Source organism: Pseudopipra pipra, chromosome 6, assembly GCF_036250125.1.
Source record: "Pseudopipra pipra isolate bDixPip1 chromosome 6, bDixPip1.hap1, whole genome shotgun sequence".
Classification (NCBI taxonomy): domain Eukaryota; kingdom Metazoa; phylum Chordata; class Aves; order Passeriformes; family Pipridae; genus Pseudopipra; species Pseudopipra pipra.
In genome coordinates, this window is record NC_087554.1 from 27,550,128 (window position 1) to 27,560,969 (window position 10,842).

The following is a 10,842-nucleotide window of genomic DNA, read 5'->3' on the forward strand; positions in this document are numbered from 1 at the left end:
TATTAATATTTCCACATGACCCACAGAAAGACAGTGCCTTATCAGTAATTATATTATTCTTTCTCTACCAGTCTCTTGGCTCTCATTCCACATTTTCTTTAAACTTGTGGTATAAACCATGTTGCAATAAATAGGTGTTGCTTAAAGCATTTGTGCAATCAGGTTATGTATGATTTATCTTTCAAGTCTTCTGATACTGTCCAAACAAGAAACATCTTCCAGTTTTTCAGCATGCATTTGATGTCCATAGGAGGTAAGAAATTGCTTTAACATTGCAAATGCAGGTGTCTCTAATTCTTGTGTGTAATATTAGGATATTTTTAGACTTATTATTTCAATCTTAAAATGCAATATACCCGTTGGTAACAATTTATTGGTAAACGAGGTATTTTCTTTAGCTCTCTCCCACACAATATTTTCTACAATTCTTCTATTGATTTTTAACATTTTAAAAAGATAATATTAACTTTGCATAGTTACTTCTTCAGATGGTGCCTGAGAAGCAGGCTATCTGTCAGTTATGCACTAATGATGTATGCGTGTTTTAGAGAATTTGTTCATTTATGGTCTGGGATATCTCTTTGTTGTACATACTAGCTATGACTCCCAATTAAGAAGAAAGGTATTCGATATTGTCAGAGTATCAAAGAAGCACTACACTTGACACTTATACTCTTGTATCTAGATAGAGCCGTGGGGTAGATCTCTGTTTTCCCTCTTATTAAGGGTGAACAGCTTTGCTAAAGACTGGACTATCTTCTCAGGTTGGCTATGGGTGTATTGTATTTAGAGAGGATGAAGGACTGAATAAAGTTCCGCAACCTGATGATCCACGTTTAACACCAACTCAGCAACTAATCACTAATTACAGATATCAGTCACACTGGGTAATGCATAACTGGCTGAACTGTCTTGAGGAAACCAGAACAACCAGGAGAGATTTTGAGGTGTATAAGAAAATCTGTTGGGATCCAATGAACAAAAATGCATTTAAATGTATTTTTCACCTTAAAATAATGAAGATAAGAAGTTGCACCTTTTCCCCATCAAAGGAACACCTCAAAAAATCCTGAAACAGTTGCTGCAATAATTAAATACCTGTTATCAATCTTCATGTTATTTATTAATTCTTTGAATGTCCAAATAACAACTAACAGTACTGTCAACACAGATCTGCTGATATTCAATTTGTGGTTAATGTTTAATGTCAAGCAAAATCTCTTTTGATCTTAAACTCAACACACAATTGTGCAACAGTAATCAGGATTAGAATAAAATATGGTCCTTATCAAGGATGATCAAAAATTCCAAGGTACAATAACTTCAAACAAGATGTGGGAGACTGTAAGCATGGAAAAAGGTGATGGTCAGCTCAATTTCTTAAATGGTGAGAAGGTCTTACACAAGTCAGCCCAAGGAAATTTGTAAATATTAGTTATGCAGTAGTTATGCAATTAATTCTCATCTTGATCTAATCAGCCTATGATTACAGTAAAAAAAGCCTGCATCATGATATGACATAACAGGGAGGATCTTCTTGTGATTAGCAGCAGTTCTTATACCTGTTTCAGTTTCTTAACCAGTTAAGAAATCCTTATTTACAGGCCTTGTTGCAACTTGGTAGTTATCCACATAATGAGTTCTCTGTTGTTGTTCAGACTTCTCTTGCCCAGCATTTGTCCTGGTCTGCTTTTAGGATTTCTCTCTGTTAAGGCAAAAGCAGCCTGTCTGAGCGGCCAGTGACATCAGGAACTTACGTGAGATGCCCTGAAAAGACATCAATGCTCTTTTTCAAAGGACCAAGTCCCAGAATGACTCTTAACCACAGCAAGCATCAGTGACCATGGGAAGCAATTTCACCCTAAAGCAAGCATGCCATTAGCACTGGCCAGCCCAGGCATCTGCCTGTTGGCACTATCCATGTCTGCCCTCTTTGCACAAATGCTGCTACTGCCCCCTCATGCCATTGCTACAGTCAGAGATAAAGGTAAAGAAGTATACACAGCACTTTGCAAGCATGTCTTCAATCAATCCTTGTCTCACACAATAGTTTCCTTTGGAGAGCATGGCACTGAAAGGGATTTTGTTATTATGATGGTGTTACACGGGATTTAGGGGATATAAAGAAAAATATTGGTAATACTGCCTTCCAACTTTTAAAATCAATAGGCAGTATAGCATTGGGAGTTTGTTATTAAATTGCATAGCAACAGGCCCAGATTTAATACTATAGCTAAAGAAAAGCCTAAGACTTTATCTAATGAGAATGCTGATTGAGATTAGCTTGTCGTATTAAAGAGAAAAAAACCACCAACGAACCAACAAAAGTAACCATAGGCCATTTCGTGAAAAGCTTTCTGCAGTCTTGGACTTTGCTAAATACCAAGCAGGACAAGCTACTATTTATAAAGACATTTTTTGTCTCCTGAATGGAATATTTCTGTGAAATACATGTATGTAGAAGAGGTTAACATTATATTTTATTTGTAGTCCATGAAAAAAACAGGTTTCTCTCCCATATGTATCAATTTGCTGTGTAGAAGTTATTTATTTTCCCTCCTGGAAGATCAGTGAACACTGCCACCAAGAAAAGGGCCATGAAAAACCAGATTTGCCAGCTGTACGAGACTGCCCATGCCCTGCTGTGACTGCAGTGGCAATCTCTGAGATCAGTGAGTGCTGGGTGTGCTCAAATGGGACTGTGCACAAGGCAGGTCTGGACAGCCATGCTGAAAACAAGATCTGCTCTGGGGAATTTACACAGCACAGCTGGGATTTGGATTAGGGTCTAGTTCTTGCTATCAGCACCACACAGGGGGTGAAATGCAGTGGTACTTGGCCAGCTGAGAAGTCTCTCCAGGAAGTAACTGTGCCGTGGTTAAATTGTGGAAATGTAGAGCCCTGCATAAAGTTGGCTTGAAGAAATTGGGAGGGAAGACTTGAAAATGAAAGCTATACCCTCTTCCAGTGATCTTGTCTGGTGGACAAGCCTTTGGAAAACAAGAGTTTTGCAACAACCAGTTCATCCCTACCTGTGGGAAACCTTCTGAAAGTGAAACTCCACTACATTAGCTGACATGGGAAGTCACTGGATGACAGAACAAATTCAAAGCCTTTCAGAACTGAAGACAAAACAGATTTTTGCCACTACACGGGTGAGGCTTTGAATTGCAGCAAAGGTTTTTGTGAGATGGAAACCAGAGGCTGGACAAAGACTGTTGCTGATGCATAGAGTCTGTGTAGGTTCGAGAGTAGACTAGAGGTGTTGCTGCATTCACACAGAAAAATTGAATTTCACCTGGGAAGTTACTAACTCTGAAGTGATAAAAGGCTGTGGGAGCACACCATACAGAGTGCCCCGTATACATTCCCTTCACTCTCAAGTGCCCCAGGCACCTGCCTTTCACCACCCTCAAACACAGGGCAGGAGAGACCTTGGACTGATCCAGCACAGCTGTTCTTGTGTCCCTGTGCACTGCAATGGGGGTGCAGGAATATGAAGAGCCCAGGCACCTCAGCTTGTGACTTTTGCGGCTGATGCTGCCACTGGCTCCCAGTGTTGCTGGTGTTGCAAACTAGCCCTGTTGGACAGCTTCCTCCAGGCTGATTTTGCAGAAATGGTGGGTAAATTTATGAAGATTTGTGACCACCATGAAACTTTCTCAGTTTTAAAGCCAGAGATAGAGGCAGCCATATAGCTATTAATGATAAGTATTCCACTATATTTGGAATAAATACAAGGGGGAGGTTGTCTTGGTATAAGAGCTAACCTATTTAATATGCAAAAAAGGGCTTTTCGCCCCAGCCTGAAAAGGATCAGTTTTTCCAAAGTAGGCATTTCTGCTGCCCGTGCAAGGAAAGAAGAGAAAAAAAGAAATGTCTGTAACTATTTAATTAGCAATATAATTATATAGACCCCCCAAAGAATAACATCTTGAAACTGGGCACAGTGTTTTCCTGTGACACTGAAAAAGAGTATCTGGATTCCTGTTCAGTGCAAACTGAGATGAAAGGTATCAAAGTAAGATCTCTTAGTGGCTTCCAGGAGCCAATAATTTGGGGTATGACAATTAAATGTAAAAACTACTTTTGACTCAAGAGCCGGATCTCTAAGCCACAGACCTCATGAACCACAGATCTCTTGGGAGAGTGGGCCAGCTAAAAGCATGGTTCAGCATTTGTCCTACCCAAAAGCATTTATTATAAGCCAGCTCTGGGGACATATTTTTGATCCAGATGAAATTTTGGACTGGTCTGATATCACTATTCTTACAAATTTTCACAAGAAAAATTTAGTCAAACTCAGACATTCTTAGAAATTGCAACAGCTATGTCTTAGGAATGATATATATACTACTCAGATTGTAGTTACCTGATAACCTATATAACGTGGGAGCAAATCCTTTAGTTTGTGAGTAAGCCTTATTCCTAACAGACTTAAGCGTATAAGAGTAGCCTAGTACTTATTCTTACACCATGTACAAATACAACTGTTTGTCTGACACAAACAGAAAAGGTTAAGAGATCGTGATTATGGATGATTGCCACAGATAACCTATAATAAAAAGTCAAGTCCTATGTTACATGACATGTGTGAGATCTAAGGAGACATGGACGCTGTGGGCTGTGGGTAGCAGTCCTCTGCACAAGGAAGACACGTTGCCTGTCCAGTGCCACAGCTAAAGAAAAGCAAAACATACTCATCTTTGACAGTCAGTCTTCCAAAAAACAGCTTGCTCTAATCAGACTCTGACTCCAACAAAGCACCAATGGCTCTTTGCAATTGGAATTATTTCTGGGCCATCTTTGAACTCTCTGTTGTCATTTCTGTCTCTCTTAAGAATTTCAAATTACACAGAAATAGTGATTAAAACAATAAATATGAGTGGGAAATATAATCTTTTCCCAAAATATTTTGAGCCAAATATATTTTAAAAATTTGCAAATATTTTAACAAATGCATTAATTACATGACAAATACATTCCCACAGAAATATCTTTAAAAAGTCAATCTCCATGGAGGCAAATATCCTTGGTACTTATTTATCCTGAAAAGTGTACTTCAAATACATTCCAGTAAAGTTTTGACAGAAAAAAAAAATTGTTTGACAATAGGCTATATAATGCTCCTTTTATCTTTTTTAAAAACAAAAAAAAACCAAAAAAAACCAAAAGGAAATTCAAAAACTGCAACTGAAAATTAACACTTGAATTTTTTCATCAAAACTTGCTCTGAACCTTGTTAGTTAAGGTACTTCACAGTACACCTTTGCTATTTCCACTAACAAAGGAAATACAGATACTGTCAGATACAACAAATACTGACTATACAAAACTGTATTCTAAGCACAGTCCACATTTAATTACGCATCAATATTTGAAACCATGGTGTCACTTCATACACACAGATACCAGTGCTTGCTTATGAACTGCAAAGAAAGACTATAATACTCACACAGATCTTTTTTTCTCAGATTTTTCATTCTTACAATTTTCACAAATAATGAACAGCATGGGCATTCTTCACTCTGCAGAAAAGTGACAAAGTTATTACCTGCATTAATACTAAATTGCTTATGCTTTATATAACGTGCTCTCCCATAAGTGCTTTTTGCAATTTTCAAAGCCGAGTAGCAAAGTTGGAAGATAAACTGTTTGCATTGCTTTGGATGTTAAAACCATGTCTATGTAGAGTTAAAAAAATTAGGAAATATTCATCTGTGTATATATATATGTCATAGAGAGAAGAAATTACAGTAAAATAGATAACGTAGTGAAATGGTTTTAAATAAATGCTTGATTTACATGACAGAACACATTAATTTAAAAGAAATCTTTATCAACAATTAATCTGGAAAAATAAGCCAACAGAGAGTGAATGTGCATGAGAAGCACAACCATCAAACATCTGTAGATAAAGATAAAATAAATTTAATTCTCTTAATCAGTTGTTATTTCACATGGAAAATATACTTTCTTCAGATCATTTTATTTAGTAAAAATTCCAAGTTTCCATTTAAAATCTTTATCAGGAATATTTCCCAGAAATGGTGAAGAGAAAATAGATTAAAGGTTGTGAGGAGTTCAGCTATTGTGACCAGAAAGAGGAAAACAAGGGATAAAAAAAGACTGCACAGAAACAATCTGTGGTAAAATATATAATCACGATGCTGCTGACTTATCTATATTCATAAGCATCATGACCTCAGAAGAAAAAGGCACTGTTAGGTGAGGTAGCACCAGCACAAACACAGCAAAACTTACATGAAAGAAAACAGCTTTGAAAGAGATGCTAATGAAATGTCCCCACCCAAACCAGGTGGTGGATATTGGCAATACGTATCATTAGCTGAAACATCAAGCACAGAAGGAAGGACAAATAACCAGACATGACTCAAACAAATTATTAATTCTTGCAGATTTTAGTACCTGAAACTTTAGTTGTTGCTTCACTGAAAGTATTACCTAATTCTTCTCCCATTCTCTGCAAGCAAAATGATTCCATTAAATCCCTTAAGGGGCATTGGGTCACTCCTTTTTCCGGTTAGGAATTGATCCATCTGAGAAGCTGGATACAAACCCTCCTATCATTCTTGAATTATGGTAAGGTGACCTTGGTCTGTATTTTGGGTCTAACTCCAAAACAGAAGGGCGTGTTTTAATGTCTTCTATCTGGATTCAGGTTCTGGATAAAATAAATCTCCTGTCCCTCCCCTCACCAAGAACCCTCTACTTTTATTCTCTCTCATGATGCTGTTTCAGTCGTTAAGGGCAAGGGAAAGAACAGAGAGGATAGTCTCCTTCCTTGTTTTCTATGCATACTTTCCCTGCAAAGACAGGCTCTGTTCAAAAGGATGAACTTGTAGATCCTTAGTGTTTCTTTAACCAGTTTGGTTAGACATTCACATGTGTTATTTCTTAAGCCAAGGGGATCCCACATTTGAGGTCTCCAAGCATCAGTGCACATTTATGTTAACACACCTCCATGTTATGGAGAGAAACTCTATAATCTCCATTTTACACCCAGGGGGCACAGCATGGTTAAATAACTTTCTCATAGACAAACTAGAGGTTTATTTCAGAGCTGAGAAGGGAACAGAGTATGTTCACTCCCTGGAACCCAATGGACAATTTTAGGGCTTTTTCTCCTGGCTTTGTTCCATGAAAAAAACCAACCCCCCCCCCCCCAAAAAAAAAACCAAACCAAACAAACCAAACCAAAACAAAAAAACCCAACTCCTCCCTTCCCCCCCCCCCCCAAAAAAAAAACCTTTCTCAGACATTATGGACAAAGAGAGACCAAGATTTTTTCATGTGTCAGTCATGCACAAATATTAAACTAGGATCATCTTTGTTTCCATAATTAATCACTGTTTTTAGGCAGTAATCTTCCTGCGTACTGGCTGCTAGCACAGTTACCTGGACATCGCGTGTGTTTATACTCTTAGCTGGCAGATGCTGGGCTGTGAAAGAGCCAAACTTGCCTAATGCTTGAATCAAACCACAGATTCAGCCCAAATCTACAGTAGGTTCCTGTGAGGCACCTCAGACTGCTTCCCTGCCTCCACGTGAATCACCCGCTGTGGCTGAACTTCACTACCAAAAGTGCCTCCACAGGGCAGCCGATAACAACAAAGGTGTCAGCCATCCTGATATAAATAAGTAAATACATACATGAAATAGGACTACAAGCTCACCAATAATTGGACTAAAAGCTCACAAATCCTCTTCTAGGCACCACAATCCCAGCCAAAAACCCACCTCAGGCCATCTTCAGCTCTCAAGAGCTTTTGTATTCTTACCTCACGAGCACTCCAGTATGAGCCCATCCTGCTCCCAGCTGCATATAAGTCAGATACAGATGTCAGTTCACTGTTAGAGGCAACCGGTGGTAATGATTCACGAAGTACCTCTGCAAACTTTAAGGAGGCACCTGCTGAGGAGCAAGTGGTTTATCCATGCTCCACCTTCCTCATTACCTGAAAGGGAAAGTATGAAGAGAGAAGAGGAGGGAATTTGCTGAGTTTATTTGATAGCTAAATATGAGAGGTGTGTGTTTGGGGAAGGCTGTACACACCAAGGTGCCAAGAGTTATCAGCAGTTCAAGATAAGGGAGTGATGACACATAACTTATGCATGGATACCTATGACTTGGCAGCCTAAGCAATGAATGAACCAGAGAAGATAATAGTAGCTACATGTAGGCTGGAGGAAACCAGTTCTACAGCACCCCAATCAGCAAACAAAAATATTGTGGATGAAATAATGTTATAAGACCTTTTTGTTCAACAAAATTTTATTTATTTACCTTTTCTTGGAGGTAGAGAGGCTTGAGTTGTTTGCTAGTAGATGTTTCCCCAATCTAATACATATATTTGTCAGTGGGATATACATTTTCCTGCTTTCAGAAGCCTTCCACAAACATGAAACTTCTGAGAAACCAAGGTAAAGCCCCAAAAATTCTCCTGCAAATTAAAGCATATATTGATTCACCTTAAATATTAACATCTTGTTATTTTAAGTACAATGCAGTGTCATCCAATTAGGACACAAAAATGACACCAAACTCTTCATATTTCTGGCAGAGAACTATGCAGCAGCAGATATGCACATGAATACCCCTTGCACAAGTCCTGCTACTAACTTGACCAGATGTCTGAAATGAAACTATCACTTCAGAACTACAGGAGGTGATACTGTACGCTCACAGTACCCACAACCTGTCTTTCCCTTCCACACACACAGACATCAGGAAAAAACAAAATAAAGACAACTGACAACTTTACATTGAATGAAAATTACTTTAGTCATCAACCATTTTAGGATTAGAAATCTAACCTCAATACCCTTTCAATTAAAGAAATGTCAAAGCTTCAAAACAAGCTTGGCCAGCAGACTGGGAGAGGTAATTCTCCTCCTCTACTCTACTCATGTGAGACCCCACCTGGAGCGCATCCTCCTCTGGGGCCCCAACACTGGGAAGGTGTGGACCTGTTGGAGCAAGTCCATAGGAGGTCCACGAAGATGATGAGAGGACAAAAGCACCTATTTTATTAGTCTGTTCTGCAGCAGCTGAACTGATGTTTCCTGAGCCGTTCCCCTGGGAAAGTCTAACTGGGGGATGAAAGGCTGCAGTAGCACTGAGACTCTGGAAGATGATGTTTTTCCCATAGGTAAAAAAAAAAACAAAAAAACCCCAACAACCTCCCCCCCAACAAAAAAAATAAAACCAACAAAACAAACACACACAAAAAATTGCACCACCAACAAAAAAAGCATACAAAGCAAACAAAAAACTCCCACAACCAAAAACAAAACAAACCAGAACAAAACCCAAGAACTCTAATAAACACAACTGAGAAGTTGTGGTGCTCACCAAAACATCTCTATCACACCCCCTTTTCAGCTGGACAATGGAGAGAAAACAATGAAAACTTGATGAAAGGCTCATGGGTTGAGATAAGGTGAGGAAGATCATTCACCAACTACCATCATGGGCAAAACAGACTCAATATGGGGAAATTAACTTGATTTATTACCAATCCGATCAGAGTAGGATAATGAGAAATAAAACTTAAATCATAAAACACCTTTCCCCCACCCCTCTCTTCTTCACAGGTTTAGCTTTACTCCTGATTTTCTCTACCTCCTCTACCCTAGCAGTTCAGGGGGACAGGAAATGAGAGCTGTGGTTAGACCATGACACATGATCTCTGCAGCTCCTTCATCCTCAGTGGAAGGACCCCTCACACTGTTCCCCTTCCCCAGTATGAGGTCTCTCCCATGGGAGAGATAGTCCTCTATGAACTTCTCCAACTTGAGTCCTTCTCACAGGCTGCAGTTCTTCCCAAACTGCTCCAGTGTGGGTCCCTTCCCTGGGGTGCAGTCCTTCAGAAACAGACTGCTCCAGCATGGGTTCCTGCCAGCAAACTTGCTCCGGTGTAGGCTCCTCCCTCTATGGGAGGTCTTTCCAAGGACCTGCTCTAGCACAGGCTTCCCACAGTGTCACAGCCTCCTTCAGGCATCTGCCTGCTCCAGCATGGGGTTCCCCAGGGCTTGCATGTGAATATCTGCTCCACCATGGACCTCCATGGGCCGGAGGGGGACAGCCTGACTCTCCATGGTCATTTAACAGCTGGTTAAATAGTTAACAACTGTTCAGCACAGGCATCAGGTGAACCTCAGGTCCAAAGCCTTGAGCACCTCCTCCCCCTCCTTCTTCACTAACCTTCATATCTACAGGGCTGTTTCTCACATTTCTCACTCCTCTCTCTGACTGCAATTGCTATTGCACAGCATTTTTTTCCCCTTCTTAAACACCTTATCCCAGAGGCACTACAGCTGTCACCGATGGGCTCAGCTTTGGCCAGCAGTGAGTCAACCTTGGAGCCAGATGGCATTGGCTCTGTCAGACATGGGGAAAACTTCTGGCTGCTCCTCACAGAAGCTACAGGGGCTGCCTGCCTACCAAAACCTGCCCATGTAAACCAAATACAGGAGTGTTCAGCTGAGGTAGGGAATGACCGTATCACCCCAAAACAGCTGAGAAACAACCACTTCTGGGATAACTCAAGGAAAGAAAATGGAGGACCAATCTCCAGACCTCTGTCACCTCTCCTAACCAAGGGGTAGGCTCTGCGGGAGTTTCCTCCACAGTACGTGCTGGAGGAAGCATGGAGCTGGAGGAAGCCCATCCCAGACACTGGCTGTCAAGTGCCTCTCCTTGAAGAGAATCTACTAGCAGTGCCAGAACAGGACTTGGGACAAAACATCTAGTGTGAACATATGAAATGCCACATCAGCTGCTGAGAAGATACTATTTCTGGTTTAGTTCAAATTACC

The 10,842-nt window shown here is 40.2% G+C and overlaps 1 protein-coding gene across 1 annotated transcript in view; it reads right to left on the reverse strand.

Annotated features, from left to right (window-relative positions):
- Positions 1-7,829, reverse strand: part of LOC135416733 (cytosolic phospholipase A2 epsilon-like) — a 28,471-nt gene extending 20,642 nt beyond the window's left edge. The window contains exons 1-2 of the mRNA XM_064660054.1: positions 7,803-7,829; positions 5,456-5,528 (exon numbers count right to left, since the gene is read on the reverse strand). Of these exons, the coding sequence (XP_064516124.1) occupies positions 5,456-5,528; positions 7,803-7,829 (100 nt within the window). The remainder of the gene's footprint in view (positions 1-5,455; positions 5,529-7,802) is intronic.
- Between the last annotated feature and the right edge of the window lie 3,013 nt (positions 7,830-10,842).